The sequence below is a fragment of the Bos javanicus genome, chromosome 3 (genome assembly GCF_032452875.1).
Source record: "Bos javanicus breed banteng chromosome 3, ARS-OSU_banteng_1.0, whole genome shotgun sequence".
NCBI lineage: Eukaryota > Metazoa > Chordata > Mammalia > Artiodactyla > Bovidae > Bos > Bos javanicus.
In genome coordinates this window covers 43,147,472-43,168,554 of record NC_083870.1, presented here as the reverse complement: position 1 = coordinate 43,168,554, position 21,083 = coordinate 43,147,472, and the positions used below count along the sequence as shown (strand labels likewise).

The following is a 21,083-nucleotide window of genomic DNA, read 5'->3' as shown; positions in this document are numbered from 1 at the left end:
ACTGAAGCAACTTAGCAGCAGTAGCAGCAGCAGATGGGATCAGGCTGCTTTTATGGTTTAATGTTTGATTGAATCTTTGCTGTGTGGTAGTCTGCTGACTTCTTTAATGGTCGTGATCCATTAAAACTTTCATTCATTAGAAGGGGTCCTTGCAGGACAGGCATGCAGTTCCCATGGGGACTTTTAGCTCACAGAGATCTTTTACTTGTGGGTACTCATGTGATGTGGAGAAGATAGCAACCCACTCCAGTATTCTTGCCTGGAGAATTCCATGGACAGAGGAGCCTGGTGGGCTACAGTCCACAGGGTCGCACAGAGTCAGACATGACTGAAGCGACTTAGCATACGGGAACGCACCCATATGATGTATTGTTGTTTTTATGTTTTAATTTCCTCCCGAGACAATAAGAATGCAGAGCTTAAATCTGGACCCTACAGGGAGTTCTATCTTTGCACAGTAGAGCTTCCACTTTGAATGAAGTTATCTTTAAGGAATCAGTGTTGTGGTTGAACTTTTTTATTCTTAGATCCATAAATCAGAATTTGACTATTCTGTTATATCATAGATACTGGGCTTCTCTGGTGGCACTAGTGGTAAAGAATCTCCCTGCCAATACAGGAGACATAAGAGATGCGAGTTCAGTCCCTGGGTCAGGAAGTTCCCCTGGAGGAGGGAATGGGAACCCACTCTAGTATTCTTGCCTGGAGAATCCCATGGACAGAGGAGCCTGGTGGACTATAGTTCATAGGGTGGCAAAGAATCAGACATGACTAAAATGACTGAGCACATCATACATGTTTTCATTAACTTCCAGTAAAGTTGGATATTTTTCCACATTGTAATTTAGTTATAAGCCTTCAGTTGTCTGCAGTACTTCTCAGATACTAAGGTATCCAACATTCATTTGGGGATCTTGGGAAATGCGGTTTCTGGTTCAGGATATCTGGGGTGGGACTTGAGATTCTGTCTTTCTAACAACCTCCCAGGGAATTCGATGCTGCTGGTCAACCAGCCACATTGTATAACAAGGGTTTGTGGCTCATTTTTACTTGTAGCTTATGCAATATTTAGTTTGGTGCTTATGGCATTTGGTGAGTTTCACAACTGGATTGAGCCACTGAGTTTCACAACTGGGTTGAGCAACAAAAGAAATGAATAGTTCAACCATTGTTTTTCATTTCAGGAAATTACCAAAAATAAGATGAAGAAAACCTATCCAGAAAAATGGAAAAAATGCTTTAAAATGTCTAGCAATAACAGCTTGAATTTTAAATTATAATTTATTTATAGTATTTTTTAAAGATACATGGACTAGCTGCAGTAATATGGATTAAACTTCTTTTTAGTAATATCTTTTAAAGATTTGAGAACTTATCTTTCCTAAAATATGGAACTTAAAATCTGAAATATTGTGAACAAAGAATTTAAAATAATAATAGGCAATAATGTGGTTTGTTTATTAAAATAACAAGCACAGTGCATAGACTTGAGTTTGCACTATTTATTGGACAGTAAGGTTTTTTTGCAGTAACACTTGATTATATTGCTTTTCAATATTTACTGCTATATCATTTGATCTATTTATTGGCTCTCAGGTGACATTGAATCTACTGGATAACAAAAGTAAGTTTCTAATTCGGATCTAAGTAAAAAGGATAAGGGCTTCCCAGGTGGCCAGAGCAGGAGACGCAGAGACATGGGTTTGATCCCTGGGTCAGGAAGATCCTCTGGAGTAGGAAATGGCAATCTACTCCAGTGTTCTTGTCTAGACAATTCCATGGACAGAGGAGCCTGGTTGGCTACAGTCCATGGGGTCTCGAAGAATCAGACATGACTAAGAGACTGAGCACGTACACACACACACACACACACACACACACACACACACACACAAAGGGTAAGGTTAAAAAGGAATTTTTGGCAATGGTGGCATCAGAAATTTGTCTTGAAATACTCATGTCAGTTACTGAAGATAGAAGATTGAATGATTTTTGTTTTGTTTCCTGTGTAAAAGGGTTAAAGTTGGGGAAAAAATGTAAACCATAAAACATTAAGTTTACCTACTAAGTTTGTATTTTGATATGTTACCAGCGCTCTAGTTCCTAATTGTGAGGTTCTAGATCCAACCAGTCCATTCTGAAGGAGATCAGCCCTGGGATTTCTTTGGAAGGAATGATGCTAAAGCTGAAACTCCAGTACTTTGGCCACCTCATGTGAAGAGTTGACTCATTGGAAAAGACTCTGATGCTGGGAGGGATTGGGGGCAGGAGGAGAAGGGGACGACAGAGGATGAGATGGCTGGATGGCATCGCTGACTCGATAGACGTGAATCTGAGTGAACTCCAGGAGTTGGTGATGGACCGGGAGGCCTGGTGTGCTGCGATCATAGGGTCGCAAAGAGTCGAACACGACTGAGCGACTGATCTGATCTGATCCCTAAATGTGAATTAGCTAGTGAATTGAATCCTTTTGGGGATTCCCTAAGTCATTTTTCCCCTCTCCTTTTGTATTTCAGAAGTAAGAACTTCCCCCATTCCCTCATAAATTCTTCCTAGTGAGCGAGTGAAGTTGCTCAGTCGTGTCTGACTCTTTGCGACCCCATGGACTGTAGCCCACCAGGCTCCTCTGTCCATGGGATTCTCCAGGCAAGAATACTGGAGTGGGTTGCCATTTCCTTCTCCAGGAGATCTTCCCAACCCAGAGAACAAACCCAGGTCTCCCACACTGCAGACAGATGCTTTAACCTCTGAGCCATCAGGGAAGCCCAAATTCTTCCTAAACATCTTCCTATTAAATCTTCCATTCATACAAGGTAAGAGTAGAACTTCTTGATTACCTATCTTGTTCCTACCTCCTGAATCTTGGGTACTGCTCTCTAGTCTGTCTTCCTTTGATATCAAGTTAGACCATTTCATTAGCCCAGTTCTTTAAACCAGGAACTGCTTGTTACCATAATAACAGAGCAGTTAGTGGAGTAGGCACACAGGGAAGGCTGGGGCTCAGGTCACAGCTGGAGGAGGCCCAAGTCGAGCTAGAGAGTTGGTTGAGTTTCTATATGAAATGACTAAATGGTGGCTTTGGATGGATACTGAGGTCGGGACTAGGTCATACTAGGAAAATATGTGTTGAGGATGGATAAAGAGGAAGCGTTATGGTGTGGAGATGGGATTAAGTTGCAGTCAGGGAAGTTTAGGAGAAGAGGTCAGCTACAAACAGAAGAAGTTGTACAACAATGGCTGCCACTGTTCTCTGAATTCAAAACCAAAAGTATCTATAACAAGGCAACTGAAAGGAGGTTTTCTAAAAGACTTGTGAAGATTTTATGTCATAATTAACTATGAATTGGCTTGTAATAAGTCTGAATTAATTCTTCTTTTTCTTATGTCCCAAGCTTGGCTGGCCCAAACCTGAATAACCCAGGGCCAAGACGTGGCCAAAACTAATGACCCCAGCACTGGCTACTTTTCTCAAGACTGTTCAAAGTCACTTCAAAGCACAAGTTCTTTTTTAGCAGAGGGTCAATTATGTCATGCTCTCTTAGAAAATGCACTACTTTACTGGAGGATTTACTTTGAGTTGTTATATTAGCTTCATAGGATTTGATTTTTAAATGCTAACTACTTAAAAATACATGTTTTACTTCTTCTGTTTGAGATGAGGCTTTTAAGGTGTAATAGATACCACAATAAAAGCTATCGTGGTTTCCACTGTCAGTATAAAAAGTATTTGCGTGAAGTTCTGCTTTTTCTTAAGGAGCACTTGAATATCGCATCGCTTAGCAACACACAAATCAGCTTTGACACCTTATTCATCTGTATTTTCAAGTTCAAATCAAGTCTTTCCACTGATGGGACAGATTGAGTCTTTTAAACTGAGCAAGTGAAAGGTGTCACTTTGTCATTTTCATCTTTAGGGTGGCAGCAGCAGCAGAGTTTTCACTTTATAACATTTCAGAATTAGAATTTTTTTCAATTTATCCTCTTGGGCCTTCCAGCTTCTTGCCTTACTTCCCCTCTCTGTGTTTTTATACCTCAAGACCTTCTCAGGGTCTTCTCTTCAGTTTTGAGATCTAATGTGAATTTCTTAGTATGGCGTGCAGAGCCCATTGTGAGCTGGTTCTCACCTCCTCTCCACTCCTGTGAAGAAGGCGGCCTTCAGCCAAGTTAAACAACCCAGTTTTCCATACATACAGTCTTCGCTATCATTGTTTCTTCAAGCCCATGTGGTTTTCTTTGTCAGGAGATACTCTTGCTGGCTAAGCCCTGCTCATCGTTCTAGATACTTCTGGATTCTCAGATAACTTGTGTCTGATTCTTTCAGTTTGAGTCAGGGGCCCCTTTCCCTAGGCTCCTAAGCAAATCATGGTCATAGGGCTTTACTTTTGGATTTCAGTTGTTTATTTTTCACATACTAAACTGGAAATTTCTTGAGGGACAGGAATTCTGTCTTATCTGAATATTTATATCCTTTCTGTGTGTTTCATGTAGCTGATTTTTTCATTATCTGTGACAGGGCTAAATCTTCTCTCCCTGTGAGGAAGCAATTCTTTATTACTAGGGTTTTGACCAGAGGCCCAAGGCCTCTACTATTTATGAATTTATTTTTTGAAGTATTTGTACAGTACCAAGGACTATGATTTTGTTCACTACTATTGGAAGGATGTAATATTCAAGCATCATATAAAAGGTTATGCTGGATGTTAATAGTAAGTGAGAAAAGTTTGGAGGAGTGAAAAATTAAGGCAAGAATTTTTGAAAATGCAAAGTATCAGGAAGGCTATTCCATGATTTTATGAAGATTTCCACAAAGGAAGAAAAAGTTAAGAGTTTGTTTTGAATATATATTTTTACAACTGGTATAGAAGAGTTAAATATGATTCAGTGGTTATGCTAGCCTCATCAATGTATGCATCCTAAGTTCAGGAAATAATCCTTGAAAGTTTGCTTCCAAGAAGCAAAAAAAAAAATTCCCATGGTAGAAGGTAGATATTGCCATACTCCCTAGCAAATTGGTGTGTATTGATATCTGGAATTTTAATTTTATTCATATATTTAAAAATTCACCATATTTTTATTTTAAAATTTAATCTAGTTAGAAACATGGTTTAACCTAGTTTTGATTTTAAAACAATGTTAGGAATGATAAGTTAGTCTTATATATGGACAACATATTTTATATCTATACTAGCTATCTATATCTAAATACTTATATCCATAAAGGCTGTCTCAGAAATTATATCTAAAGGCATTTTTTCTCTCTTTTGCTTTATTTGAAAAATATTGAAAAGTGAACAAAAGGTAAAAGAAAAATAAAACTTATTCTTTGAAAGTGAAAAAATAAAAGTAAGTTGCTCAGTTGTGTCTGACTCTTTGCAACCCCATGGACTATACAATCCTTGGAATTCTCCAGGCTAGAATGCTGGAGTGGGTAGCCTTTCCGTTCTCCAGGGGATCTTCCCAACCCAGAGATCTAACCCAGGTTTCCCACATTGCAGGTGGATTCTTTACCAGTTGAGCCACAAGAGAAACCCAAGAATACTAGAATGGGTAGCCTATCCCTTCTCCAGTGGATCTTCCTGATCCAGGAATCAAACTGGGGTCTCCTGCATTGCAGGGGGATTCTTAACAACTGAGCTATCAGGGAAGCCTTGAAAGTAGGGTAGGATATTATATTTAAATAAAGAATGCCCCTCCTCAACCGTTCAGTTGCACCCTATGCTGTTAAAATTTTGGCATTTTTTTCTCCTGACTTCTAAAGGTGCTCTTGTTAAGACAGTGTAGTAATGTACTGCTTGCTATCTTTTATGGTAACAACTTTTAAGAGTTCCTTTTCAAACTTACTCTATCTTTGTTCTGCTTTGATCTATATTTTTATTTATTTTCAAACCTTTTTTTTTTTAACAAAGGCAAACAGCACATTGTTTTTTTAAAAAGTCCAAAAGTGTAGACATTGGGAAGTAGAAAGCAAAGTTTCCTTTGTTACCATTCTTGAGGATAACTCATTAATATTTTGGCATATAATCTTCTAAATAACTGTGAACTGTGAATTGTAACATTTTTCATTTTTTCCCCAAAAGATAGGATCACACTTTCCACACTCTGTCACCTAATTTTTCATTCACTAATGTCTTATTTCATGGCCACTCTTCCCTGTCACCACATGTAGGGCCATCCCAGGCTTTTTTGACTGTATAATATTTCACAGAATAGCTTTACTATAATTTAATAAACCTGTTGTCCACTACATACCTCCATTATTTTACTATTACAAATAATATTGTATCAAGCATGTTTATATCTTGTACACAAGTGAATATTTCTGTAGTATGATGCCTAGGTATGTATTTGCTTGGTTGGAGGGGTTGCATATGTAAATTTTGCTGTAATTTAAAGGTTAACTTCTTCAAGATTCTCAACAATTTTTAACCATAAACACTAACATTCTGATTTGGGAATAAACTTTGTTTAGAAGGAAAGACGGATTCCTTTCCTGAAGGCCCAATGAGACAGGACATTTCAGGGAGGGTTGTTTTTCCTCTCATGTTTAACCTGAATTTTCTGTGATATGTGGAACTTTTGAGAGAAAGTATTACTGGGTCTTCCTGTTGCCTCAAGAAAGAAATCTATGTTCTTATTGGTGACATCTCCTTGATAATGTTATTATTTCATTACTTGTTGGTATTCCTTATGATGAACTATTATGTTTTTAGTTGAATTCTAATCTGTACAGTATGATATAATATGGAACATGGGGGCATATGAAGGTGACCCCATCAATAAAAATAGTAGCCCAAAATTGTCATTTTGCTTACACATTTTAAATTATTTTTTTATAGCCTTGAAGATAGTTGTAAATATGCCCTGTTTGAATAAAGGGAAGCTTGTAGATGAACGTCAACTACATTTTCTTTTTCCCAAAAGATAATCAATTTGAGGCTATAAACCTTATTTTTAGATCGTAAGAGTGGGTTTGTAAAGTTATACGTTCATGACTTTTTATGATACCACATACAATTAGGTGTGTGTTTAGTACTTTTTAAGGTGATATCTCCATCTAACTTAAGTTCATTCACCTATATCTTTGAGTCCATTTCACTCCAGCTATTTTCACAAATATATCAAATTGCTATTTTAGAAATATATTACAGATTTTAAATTAATATTTAAAAGAGAAATTAGCTCATAGACTTTATTACTGTGGAAGTTGTTCTAAGCATCTAAGAACCTTAAAAGTCAACCCATGTAGGACTATACAGACATATATTGAAAGAAGGGTGTTTGTGTTTAATATAGAACTTTATTTTGTCATTCAGAAAATGACTTTATTTTCTTTATTCCAAGACTTCATAATCTTTCTAGTCTGATTTGCAAATATCTGTCTGCTATGTCTTTTTGTCTATGAGATGTCATATTTCTGAAGAGATGATAGTCATTCATTTTAAAAATCATTATTATTTTTTTCTCCTTTTTACAGGAAACAGGCATCACTATGGGTCCAAGGAGACATTTTCCGATCCAAACTGAAAAATAGACCATCCAGTGAAGGAAGTATTAATAAAATTCTTTCTAGCTTGGATGATATGTCTATTGGTGGAAACTTATCTAAAATACATAACATGGAGAGATTTGGAGAGGTGAGTTGTTTTCCAGGAAGATTTTCCTATCTCCTTAAGACTGACATTCTGCATGTCTTCATTTTTCAGTTGAACACATATAACATAGTCGTATCTCTTCTCTAAATGATGACAGTACTAAATTTTTAGGTGTAGAGGCACCACCTATAAAGCAAGAATAAATGCGAAGAAAGCAATTATCCTTACAAGAAAAAAAGCTGTAATTTAAGGAGTACAATTATAAAGGAGTCTACTCTGGTTTGGAAACTACTTGCTAAAGCGAAATTGAAAAGCAGACTTTCTATTTGAAAATGGAAATAGATATTAATCAGAAAAATCTTAATGTGATAATTGGATAGTACATACCACAAATGATACATTGCAACCTCAAATACATGATTTCTAAAGTAAGTCCAGAGTTGAAAGCATAACCAGGGGCAATTTTTTTTTTTTGAGACTCCAGTAGAAGCAAACCACTTTAAATAGTTAACATACATAGTCTGATTTAATCTGCATAACTAGAGATTAAGTGAGTTAGGCAACATTATCTCTATGTTATCATAGGAAATTGAATATTAGAGAAATTCTAATCTTAGTGTTAGAAACATAATTCAATCCAGGTCTATCTGATTTTAAATCTGTATTTTTTTCTATTATACCTCCTGTGTCTGAATAAAAATGGTAGTGATTTACTAAGAATTTTCTTGCCTGGAGAATCCCAGGGACAGAGGAGCCTGGTGGGCTTCCGTCTATGGGGTCGCACAGAGTCAGACACGACTGACGTGACTTAGCAGCAGCAGCAGCAGCAGGCTCATGGGTATTCTTGGAACTAAAAACAACCTGGAAAATAATTTGTTCTAATTTTTTACCTTGTGTGGATCAGAAACCTGAGTTGCATAAAATTCTATACTTGCTCAAGGCTACAGAGTTTTTAAGTAGTGGAACCACCTTCAGAGCAGGTAGTCTAGCTGCTAGTTTAGCTTTTTCTATCACAATATGACTACGGGCTTCCTAGATGGCTCAGTGATGAAGAATCCACCTTCCCATGTAGGAGATGTGGGTTGGATCCCTGGTTCAGGAAGATCCCCTGGAGGAGGAAATGGCAACCCACTCCAGTACTCTTGCCTATAAAATTCCATGGACAGAGAAGCCTGGTGGGCTACCATCCATGGGGTCACAAAAAATCAAACATAACAGAGTGAGCATGTGCTCATGCATCACAGTATTGACTAAGGCAAAGGTAAGCACCTGGTTTATATTTATTTTTATGTCCCTAAAGGGGCAGGAAAGCTATTAAAATATTTAAGCAGCAAATGCAGATGTACATTCTATTAGGCAGTGACAAGGGCCTCGAACAGGCTTAGCCCTCGAGGATGGAAGGAATGTATCATAGCTCTGTTAGGTCAGCAGATGGCAACCCAAACAGATTTGTTTTTTCAGGAATCTGTTTGATTCAGGAAATCAAACAGATATCCTTTCACCAGGAAAGATAATGAGAGTGTTTGGAGATAGGGAGAGTGTTTTCTTCAAGAGGAAGCATGGAGACTGCTGGAGGAACTTAGTTTTCAAGCCTGGGGTCTGTTCTCCAGGACAGTCACCAATGAAGTGTCTGAGTTTAGTGGTTTGACTAGGCGTAAATCTTTTTAGCCAAGGTCGCGTTGACATTCAGAGCCTTTGGAGACCTTTTCTTGTCTTTGTGTTATAGTTTGACCTTTTCAAAGCAAACAGAAAGGATATGGACTGTCATTTTAGTGAGATAATATAGCTAAACAAGAAGGTCAGCATTTCCTCTTCAGGTTGAGTTCAAGTAAATAAGACTTTTGAGTATGGCTTCTGAAGAGGTACATGTGAAAACTGTCTGTCTATCTAAGAAATACATTTATCTTGCAGAAACATAATGCTCTTACTATTATAATCTGTATTAAATTGACATCTGATAGTTAGAACATTTGTTCTCATACTTTTTTGGAACCCAATTTGTTGAACTTGAGATCAGTGAACATTGATTTATCACTGAAAGGGTGATGAATGCAGTATGATTGAAATTCAAAATACCAGTTTTAAATATGAACATATATTCAGATGTTGGCTATTTTACCTCCTTCCTCTTTTCAACACCCCTCAAATTAATTACTTTAGTTCTCATTCAGAAGTGCTGTTAGTTTTGAAATTAGAGGACAGAAATGAAAGGGTTCAGAAATACTAGGGAATGATGGTGTGGTTAAGATTGTAGGCATGACATATCTATGGGTTTATAGTTAGCTGACCACTTTATAGTTAGCTGACGCTTTGTGTAAACACCTCTTATGATTCTCAGTCTTTTTATTGCCATGCTTATCTGGTGCTGTCTCCATGAATAGGGGGAGTTAGTTTACTCAAGTACGTATATATGAGTTAGTGATTTCTTTATCATTCTTGTAATTGGGAAAATACTTTAAGAATGCTGCAAAAATTTTAATAACGTGTTTCAAGTTCTATACCAACATTCAGGATAGAAGCCCATGGAAACCCTGGATATATTTAAGTTTATGTACAAAGAAATTGCAAAAGGCAGTAATCTTCTAAAGGTGTTTTTATTTTTTAAAGTCAGACTGAAAGCAGAAATAGCAAATTATCTTTTGATTTCCAGGCCTACAGGAATTTTCCTGTGATTGGTTATTAGGAAGCTTAGGAAACTCTGTAGTTACCTGATTTGGAGAGCTTGAATGTGTAGTTTTCCAATGCTTATAGGGTGAGTAAAAGGAAAATAATCAGAAGTATCAACTGGAGTGCTTCAGGCCATAGTAATGGAATAGGCTATGGCTTTAATGAATTCTCTTGGTCTGCTCAGGGTTAAGAGAAACCTTTTAAAAACAGGTTTTACCTTCATTGAACGTGGTTGTTAGTACTGGCTAGGCGCTATGAAATATACTTGACGGATATGTGCGGGTCTGGAGTGGGCTCCCTGCTCCCCGCCCCTGTCTTGCACGGCCCTTTTCCTCATGGTCCTTACTCGCCTTCCTTGCTGGGTGCAATCGTGTCTATCTATCTGCCTTCATCATAATTCTACTCCTAGCCCACAAGGACTTTGTAAATATTACCTGAATGAACAAAGACCAACAGTTTCACAGAAAACAAATAAGAATACAGACATGAAATTGGGAATAATAATTCAAGCTATCCAAGGGTTTATTTTTCTGGGCTCGAAAATCACTACAGATGGTGACTGCAGCCATGAAATTAAAAGACGCTTACTCCTCGGAAGGAAAGTTATGACCAACCTAGATAGCATATTCAAAAGCAGAGACATTACTTTGCCAACAAAGGTCCCTCTAGTCAAGGCTATGGTTTTTCCTGTGGTCATGTATGGATGTGAGAGTTGGACTGTGAAGAAGGCTGAGCGCCGAAGAATTGGTGCTTTTGAACTGTGGTGTTGGAGAAGACTCTTGAGAGTCCCTTGGACTGCCAGGAGATCCAACCAGTCCATTCTGAAGGAGCTCAGCCCTGGGATTTCTTTGGAAGGAATGATGCTAAAGCTGAAACTCCAGTACTTTGGCCACCTCATGCGAAGAGTTGACTCATTGGAAAAGACTCTGATGCTGGGAGGGACTGGGAGCAAGAGGAGAAGGGGATGACAGAGGATGAGACAGCTGGATGGCATCACTGACTCGATGGATGTGAGTCTGGGTGAACTCTGGGAGTTGGTGATGGACAGGGAGGCCTGGAATGCTGCGATTCATGAGTCAGACACGACTGAGCGACTGATCTGATCTGATCCAAGGGTAGCACATACTCAAATACAAAATAGTACCAGTGATAAGTGCTCGTTTTGATCATCAGTGGCCTTAGGATCCATTGTGCATTGGGCTTATAAAAAATAGCTTTAAGGGACTTTTTTGGAGGCCCAGTGGTTAAGACTTCACCTTCCAATGCAAAGGGTGTGTGTTCAGTCCCTGGTTGGGGAGCTGATATCCCACATGCCTCCTGGCCAAAAAACCAAAACATAAAACAGAAATAATCCTGTAACAAATTCAATAAAGACTTTACAAAATGGTTTCAAGAAGATGAAATTTAATGCACCTTATTTAAAGTGCCAGATATATAAGGAGTTAAATGAGCTTACAAGGCAACAACAATAGCAACCTAAACAGTGCCTACTATGTGCCTGGCAGTGTTCTAAGCACTTAACATGGATTAAATTTAGTCCTTACAACAGCTGTATGGAATAGGCACCTTTCCTAGGTCCATTTTACAGATGACATAACTGAGGCAGAGGAAGCCACCTGCCCAACATCACAAAGTAGAGTGGAGCTGTCATTTGAACCCAGGGACTCTGGCTCCAGAGTTAGCCCCCAACCCTAAGGCCTCTCACGGTACCCCGCTGCCTGTCCATGGGTTCTTCTGTGTGGCTCTAGTACGTAACCTTAGCCAGTCTGTCCTCAGAAATTTCCCCTGCAATCACTGTTGTTTCTATCCTTTTCTTTTCCTACTCCAGGGTGATAGTCCAGTATTAGCACATCAGTCAGTATATACTCTTGACTTAGAGATATTAATTAGATACAGGTGCTGCTGATGTTTGGCCGAGTTCACATAAATTGACAGTCAGATAAATGAGAATGTGGTGCTTTAATTACCTCACTCAGTTACTATGATTTATAAATATCCCCGTGAACAGGGTATATCTTAGAAATCTATGAAATACAAATTGAATCTCTAAGGCCCTACCTTTAAGCACCTTTCTTTCTACTCGTAGGTCCACTGAGACATTCCAGGTCCAATCTGAGAGTTGCTGTGATCCACCAGAGGCTGTCAGTCAGGGGAGATTTACCATTTGGGGAGCTCACCCAGGCTGTGCTGTTGAAGGAGTGCTGGTGTCTGTGTGTGGCTAGAGGTGGAAGGTCACAAGGCAGTGGTCCAGGTGATAGAGGTCTGAACCAGTGGCAGGAAAAAGGAGGAAAGATGAATTTGGGTTGTTTTTGGTCAGTCACCTAGTCATGTCTGACTGTTTGCGACCCCACGGATTCCAGCATGCCAGGCTTCCCTGTCCTTCACCATCTCCCAGAGCTTGCTCAAATTCATGTCCACCGAGTCGGTGATGCCATCCGACCGTCTTGTCCTCTGTTGTCCCCTTCTTCTACCTTCAATCTTTCCAAGCATCAGGGATGAATCAGGGGGGCTCTGATAAATCCAAATTTTTTGTTGATCAGAAACAACTTATGAAGATGACCTCTTTGCCTTTCCCCAACTTTTATATCTCATAGGTTTAACATCTGAGAGCTGAAAAGAATTTTAGAGATGACCCAGTCATTTTTCCTGGCCAAATCATTTAAATCTGCAAAAAATGCTATTTTCGTCTTTTTCTTTCAGTCCCTTGACTTCTATTTTTACTTGTTTCTATTTCAAACTCTCCTTTTATGTCATTTTTCTATTATAACTCTTCCATCTTATTCCATAGTGTGCTATATTTCATCTAAAAGATCTTTTCTTAATGGCTTACACAACGACCTCCCTAGTAGCTTTCTCTTTTATTAATATGTTGGTCAGTAATTTATCCAACTGAAATTTGTGGGCACAATTTATTTGATTTTGGTTTTCATCTTGTCTGTATATAGTGGACAAATTGTAGAATAAAGTACATCTTCATATTTTATGCTATTATTTGCTCTTTAGCTAGACCATTACCTGTTAATAAGAATAGCTTAAAAGTTTTTTTATATTAATTTATTTTTTATTGAAGGATAATTGCTTTACAGAATTTTGCTGTTTTCTGTCAAACCTCAACATGAATCAGCCATAGGTAGACATATATCCCCTCTCTTTTGAACCTCCCTCCTATCTCCCTCCCTATCCTACCCCTCTAGGTTGATACAGAGACCCTGTTTGAGTTTCCTGAGCCATACAGCAAATTCCCGTTGGCTATCTGTTTTACATACAGTAATGTAAGTTTCCATGTTACTCTTTCTGTACATCTCATCCTCTCCTCTCCTCTCCCCATGTCCATAAGTCTGTTCTCTATGTCTTCTTCTCCATTGTTGGCCTGTAAATAAATTCTTCAGTACCATTTTTTTAGATTCCATATATATGCATTAGAATATGGTATTTATCTTTCTCTAACTCACTTCACTCTATATAATAGGTTCTAAGTTCATCCACCTCATTAGAACTAACTCAAATGCATTTCTTTTTATGACTGAGTAATATTCCATTGTGTATATGTACCACAACTTCTTTATCCATTCATCTGTTGATGAACATCTAGGTTGCTTCCCTGTTCTAGTGATTGTAAATAATGCTGCATTGAACATCGGGATATATGTGTCTCTTTCAATTTTGGTTTCCTCAGGGTGTATGCTTATCAGTGGGATTACTGGGTCATATGATGGTTTTATTCTTTGTCTTTTAAGGAATCTCCACACTGTCTTCCATAGTGGCTTTATCAATTTACATTTCCACCAACAGTGTAAGAGCGTTCCCTTTTCTCCACACCCTCTCCAGCATTTATTGTTTGTGGACTTTTTGATGAGGGCCATTCTGACTGGTGTGAGGTGATATCTCATTGTAGTTTTGATTTGTATTTCTCTAATAATGAGCGATATTGAGCATCTTTTCATGTGTTTCTTAGCCATGTGTATATCTTCTTTGGAGAAATGTCTGTTTAGGTCTTTTTCCCACTTTTTGATTGGGTTGTTTGCTTTCTGGTATTGAGTTGTATGAGCTGCTTCTATATTTTGGAAATTAATTGTTTGTCAGTTGTTTCATTTGCTATTATTTTCTCCCATTCTGAGGATTGTCTTCTCACCTTGCTTATAGTTTCCTTTGCTATGCAAAAGCTTTTAAGTTTAATCAGGTCCCACTTGTTTACATTTGTTTTTATTTCCATTACTCTAGGAGGAGGGTCATAGAGGATCTTGCTTTGATTATGTCATCAAGTGTTCTGCCTGTGTTTTCCTCTAAGAGTTTTGTAGTTTCTGTTCTTACATTTAGGTCTTTAATCCACTTTATCTTTGTGCATGGTGTTAGGAAGTATTCTAATTTCATTCTTTTACATGGAGCTGTCCAGTTTTCCCATCACCATTTATTGAAGAGGCTGTCTTTGCCCCATTGTATATTCTTGCCTCTTTTGTCAAAAATAGGGTACCCAGAGGTGCATGGGTTTATCTCTAGGCTTTCTATCTTGTTCCATTGGTCTACATTTCTGTTTTGGGGCCAGTACCATACTGTCTTGATGACTGTAGCTTTGTAGTATAATCTAAAGTCAAGAAGGTGATTCATCAAGCTCCATTCTTCTTTGTCAAGACTGCTTTGGCTATTTGGGGTCTTTTGTGTTTCCATATGAATTGTGAAATTTTTTGTTCTAGTTCTGTGAAAAATGCCATTGGTAATTTGATAGGGATCACATTGAATCTGTAGATTGTGTTTGGTAGTATAGTCATTTTCACAATATTGATTCTTCCTACCCAGGAACATGGAATATCTCTCCATCTGTTTATGTCATCTATTTCTTTCATTAGTCTTACAATTTTCTGTGTACAGTTCTTTTGTCTCTAGGTAAGTTTATTCCTATATATTTAATTCTTTTTGTTTCAGTGGTGAATGGGATTGGTTCCTTAATTTCTCCTTCTGATTTTTCATTGTTAGTATATAGAAATGCAAGTGATTTCTGTGTATTGATTTTGTATCCTGCAACTTTGCTAAATTCACTGATTAGCTCTAGTAATTTTCTGTTACTATCTTTAGGGTTTTCTATGTACAGTATCATGTCATCTGCAAGCAGTGAGAGTTTTACTTCTTTTCTGAACTGGATTCCTTTTATTTCTTTTCTTCTCTGATTGCTGTAGCTAGGACTTCCAGAACTATGTTGAATAATAATGGCAAAAATGGACCCCCTTGTCTTGTTCCTGCTCTTAGGGGAATGCTTTCTGTTTTTCACCACTGAGAATAATGTTTGCTGTATGCTTATCATATATGGCCTTTACTATGTTGAGGTAGGTTCCTTCTATGCCCATTTTTTGAAGAGTTTTAATCATAGGTGCTGAATTTTGTCAAAGCTTTTCTATTGAAATTATCATATGGTTTTTATCTTCCAATTTGTTAATATGGTGTATCACATTGATTGATTTGCATATATTGAAGAATCCTTGCATCCCTGGAATAAACCCAACTTGATCATTGTGTATGAGCTTTTTGATGTGTTGCTGAATTCTGTGCTAAAATTTTGTTTATGATCATTGCATCTATATTCATCAGTGATATTAGTGTGTAGTTTTCTTTCTGTGTGTTGTCTTTGTCTGGTTTTGGTATCAGGGTGATGGTGGCCTCATAGAATGAGTTTGGAAGTGTTCCTTCCTCTGCAATTTTTTGAAAGAGTTTTAGAAGGATAGGCATTAGCTCGTCTCTAAATGTTTAATAGAATTCTCCTGTGAAGCCACCTGGTCCTGGGCTTTTGTTTTTTGGGAGATATTTTTTTAATCACAGCTTCAATTTCAGTGCTTGTAATTGGGTTGTTCATAATTTCTATTTCTTCCTGGTTCAGTCTTGGAAGATTGAACTTTTCTAAGAATCTGTCCATTTCTTCCAGGTTATCTATTTTATTACCATATTGCTAAGTCACTTCAGTCGTGTCAGACTCTGTGTGACCCCATAGATGGCAGCCCACCAGGCTTCCCCGTCCCTGGGATTCTCCAGACAAGAACACTGGAGTGGGCTGCCATTTCCTTCTCCAATGCATGAAAATGAAAAGTGAAAGTGAAGTCGCTCAGTCGTGTCCGACCCTCAGCGACCCCATGGACTGCAGCCTGCCAGGCTCCCCCGTCCATGGGATTTTCCAGGCAAGAGTACTGGAATGGGGTGCCATTGCCTTCTCCGTTATTAGTTGTTCATAATAGTCTCTTATAATCCTTTGTATTTCCGCATTGTCTGTTGTAACCTCTCCTTTTTCATTTCTAATTTTGTTGATTTGATTCTTCTCTCTTTTTTTCTTGATGAGTCTGGCTACAGGTTTGTCAATTTTGTTTATCTTCTCAAAGAACCAGCTTTTAGTTTTGTTAATCTTAACTGTTGTTTCTTTCGTTTCTTTTTCATTTATTTCTGCTTGTATCTTTTTGATTTCTTTCCTTCTACTAATTTGAGGGGTGTTTTTTGTTCTTTTTCTGGTTGTTTTAGGTGTAAAGTTAGGTTGTCTATTTGATGTTTTTCTTGTTTCTTGAGGTAGGATTGTATTGCTATAAACCTCCCTCTTAGAACTGCTTTTGCTGCATCCCATAGGTTTTGAGTTGTCATGTTTTCATTGTCATTTGTTTCTAGACATTTTTTTGAGTGCCCTTTTGATTTCTTCACTAACCTGTTGGTTATTTAGAAGCGTGTTGTTAGTCTCCACGTGTTTGTGTTCCTTACACTTTTCTTCTTGTAATTGATATCTAGTCTCATAGCATTGTGGTTGGAGAAGATGCTTGATACGATTTCAGTTTTCTTACATTTACTGAGGTTTGATTTGTGACCCAAGATGTGGTCTATCCTGGAGAATGTTCCATGTATGCTTGAGAAGAAGGTGTATTCTTCTGCATTTGGATGAAATGTCCTGAAGATATCAATGAGATCCATGTCATCTAATGTATCACTTAAGATTTGTGTTTCCTTATTAATTTTCTGTTTTGATGATCTGTCCATTGGTGTGAGTGGGGTGTTAAAGTCTCCTACTATTAATGTGTTACTGTCAATTTCTCCTTTTATGTCTGTTAGTGTTTGTCTTATGTATTGAGGTGCTTCTATGTTGGGTGTGTAGATATTTACAATTGTTATGTCTTCCTCTTGCATTGATTGATCCCTTGATCATTATGTAGAGTCCTTCCTTATCTCTTGTAATCTTCTTTATTTTAAGGTCTATTTTGTCTGATATGAAGATTGCTGTTCCAGCTTTTTTGCTTCCCATTTGCATGGAATATATTTTTCCATCCTCTCACTTTCAGTCTATATGTGTCTTGAGGTCTGAAGTTGGTTTCTTGTAGACAGCATATATATGGGTCTTGTTTTTGTATCCTTTCAGCCAGTCTGTGTCTTTTGGTTGGAGCATTTAACCCATTTACATTTAAAGTAATTATTGATATATATGTTCCTCTTCCATTTTCTTAATTGTTTGGGGTTGATTTTGTAGATCTTTGTTCCTCTCTTGTATTTCTTGACTATGTAAATACCTTTAATATTTGTTGTAAAACTGGTTTGATGGTACTTTTGCTTGTCTGAAGAGCTTTTTATTTCTCCATCAATTCTGAATGATATCCTTGCCAGGCACAGTAATCTTGGTTGTAGATTTTTCCCTTTTAGTACTTTAAATATATCCTGCCATTCCCTTCTGGCCTTCAGAGTTTCTGGTGAAAGATCAGCTGTTAAATATATGTTTCCCTTGTATGTTACTTGTTGCTTCTCCCTTGCTGCTTTTAATATTCTTTCTTTGTGTTTAGTCTTTGTTAGTTTGATTAGTATGTGTCTTGGTGTGTTTCTCCTGGGGTTTCCTGTATGGGACTCTGTGCCTCTTGGACTTGATTGACTATTTCCGTTTTCATGTTGGGGAAATTTTAAACTATAATCTCTTCAAAAAATTTTTCATACCCTTTCTTTTTCTCTTCTTCTGGGACCCCTATAATTCAAATGTTGGTGTGTTTGATATGGTCAGGTCTCTGAGACTGTCCTCAGCTCTTTTCATTCTTTGTCCTTTATTCTGCTCTTCAGAAGTTAGTTCCACCATTTTATCTTCCAGCTCACTGATTCGTTCTTCTGCTTCAGATATTCTGCTATTGATTCCTTCTAGAGTATTTTTAATTTCAGTAATTGTGTTATTTGTCTCTCTATGTTTATTCTTTAATTCTTCTAGGTCTTTGTTAATTGATTCTTGCATTTTCTCCATTTTGTTTTCAAAAGTTTTTGATCACCTGTACTATCATTATTCTGAATTCTTTTTCAGGTAGTTTGTCTGTGTCCTCTTCATTTATTTGGACGTCTGTGTTCCTAGTTTATTCCTTCATTTGTGCAGTATTTCTCTGCCTTTTTATTTTTATTTTTTTAACTTATTGTGTTTGATGTCTCTTTTTCCCAGGCTTCAAGGAAAGTTGAATTCTTTCCTTGAAGAAGGTTGAATTCTTTCTTCCGTTTGGTTTCTGCCCTCCTAAGGTTGGTCTGGTGGTTTGTGTAAGCTTCATATAGGGTGAGATTTGTGCTGAGTTTTTGCTTGTTTGTTTGTTTTTCCTCTGATGGGCAAGGCTGAGTGAGGTGGTAGTCCTGTCTGGTGATGTATTTCTGTTTTGTCTGTTGTTTCGATGGGCGTCCTGCACAGGGTGCTACTGGTGGTTGGGTGATGCCGGGTCTTGTATTCAAGTGGTTTCCTTTGTGTGAGTTCTCACTATTTGATACTCCCTAGGGTTAGTTCTCTGGTAGTCAGGGGTCTTGGAGTCAGCGCTCCCACTCCAAACACTCAGGGCTTGATCTCTGTGGTGCTGCTCAGCAGCAGGCACAGCGGCCCCAGCAGCCACATGGCATGGCTGCCACTCCCACTGCCTGCTGCCACCCAAGAATATCTTTTAAAATGCTCTTTCTTTATGTGTTTTAGTTGACTCTCATTTTCCTGTCTTTATGTAAGGCAGGCTGGTATCCAAATGAAAAGCTGCTGATGCTCAGACCTTCAGGAGTGCAACAGGGAGCCTAAGAGCAGACCTCTTTCCTTGGGGGAGCCAAAACATAAGGTCTTCCCTGGACTAGGCTTCTTCACCATCACCAGCAATCATGTGGCTTTGTTTCAGGGGATCTGCTGCTCCTAGAGCAGCTGAGAGCAGGGAGTGGGGGTTGCACTGAGACTCTGGAGAGAGGGGCTGAAGCCCAAGAGCACAGGGAGGGCTGGGTTAACCTTTGTTGTTTGTGGCTTTGTTCATCATTAGTCATCATGAGGAATGAATTTGGTATAAAGAATGAGGTCTAATAGTACCTGATCAGAAAACAGCCTCAGAATCCCCCAGGTCTATCAGTTCTTGGGATTGACTTATGCCTCATGGCAAATGGAGCTATATTTTCTAATACATTTTCCCCCACGCAGGTGCTTATGACCCAGTATATGTTGCACTTGTGCTCAGCTGTATCCTACTCTTAGCAATTCCATGGACTGTAGCCCACCAGCCTCCTCTGTCTATGGAATTTTCCAGGCAGGAATACTGGAGTGGGTTGCCATTTTCTTCTCCAGTATATCATCATGACCCAGGGATCAAACCCTCATCTGTTTCATCTCCTGCATTGGCAGGCAGATTCTTCACCACTGTACCACCTGGAAAGCCCCATAATTTGTGTTATAGGTGCCCTAATAAATACAGGCTTTGGTTATATGCCCATCTGCATGTCTTTTTCAGGGTTCCAGGAAGCTCAAATCCCCTTCTATATTAGCTTTTTGTTTCTTTTCAAAAATATTTTGAAAACAAGTATAGTTCATTTACAATGTTCTGTTAATTTCTGCTATATAGCAAAATTATACATATGCATACATTCATTTTTTACATTATTTTCTATTATGGTTTGCAATAAGATATTGAATATACTTCTCTGTGCTCTACCAGTAGGACCTTGTCATTTGTCCATTCTATATATAATAATTTGCATCTGTTAACCCCAGCCTCCCACTCCATCCCTCACACTCTATCCCAACCCCTTCCCCTTGGCGATCACCAGTCTCTTCTTTATGTCCATGATTCTGATTCTGTTTTGTAGATGGTTTCATTTGTGTCATATTTTAGATTCTACATATAAGTGATATCATATGGTGTTTGTCTTTCTGACTTACTTCACTTAGTGTGATAATTTCTAGTTGCATACATTATCCAAAATAATGTTGACATTATTTTGTTCTCTTTTATGACTGAGTAGTATTCTATTTGGAGAAGGCAATGGCACCCCACTCCAATACTCTTGCCTGGAAAATCCCATGGATGGAGGAGCCTGGTAGGCTCAGTCCATGGGGTCGCTGAGGGTCAGACACAACTGAGCGACTTCACTTTCACTTTTCACTTTCATGCATTGGAGAAGGAAATGGCAACCCACTCCAGTGTTCTTGCCTGGAGAATCCCAGGGACGGGGGAGCCTGGTGGGCTGCCGTCTATGGGGTCACACAGAGTCAGACACAACTGAAGCGACTTAGCAGCAGCAGCAGCAGTATTCTATTATATATTTATCCATTCATCTGTTGATGGACATGTAGGTTGTTTCCATGTCTTGGCTATTGTCAGTAGTGCTGCTGTGAACATAAAGGTGTATGTATCTTTTTGAATTAAAGTTTTGTCAATATACACCCAGGAGTGGGATTCCTGGATCATATGGTAATTCTATTTTTAGTTTTCTGAGGAAACCTCTATACTGTTTTTCACAGTGGCTGCACCAACTTACATTCATACCAGCAGTGTAGGAGGGTTCCTTTTTCTCCACACACTGTCCAGCATTTGTTATTTGTAGACTTTTTGACGG

At 38.3% G+C, this 21,083-nt stretch overlaps 1 protein-coding gene across 8 annotated transcripts in view; it reads left to right on the top strand.

Moving 5' to 3' along the window:
- Window positions 1-21,083, top strand: part of CDC14A (cell division cycle 14A) — a 178,345-nt gene that overhangs the window by 146,380 nt on the left and 10,882 nt on the right. For all 8 annotated transcript variants that reach the window (XM_061411054.1, XM_061411049.1, XM_061411050.1 and 5 more), the window contains one exon: window positions 7,475-7,634. In XM_061411054.1, coding sequence (XP_061267038.1) covers window positions 7,475-7,634 — 160 coding nt within the window. The remainder of the gene's footprint in view (window positions 1-7,474; window positions 7,635-21,083) is intronic.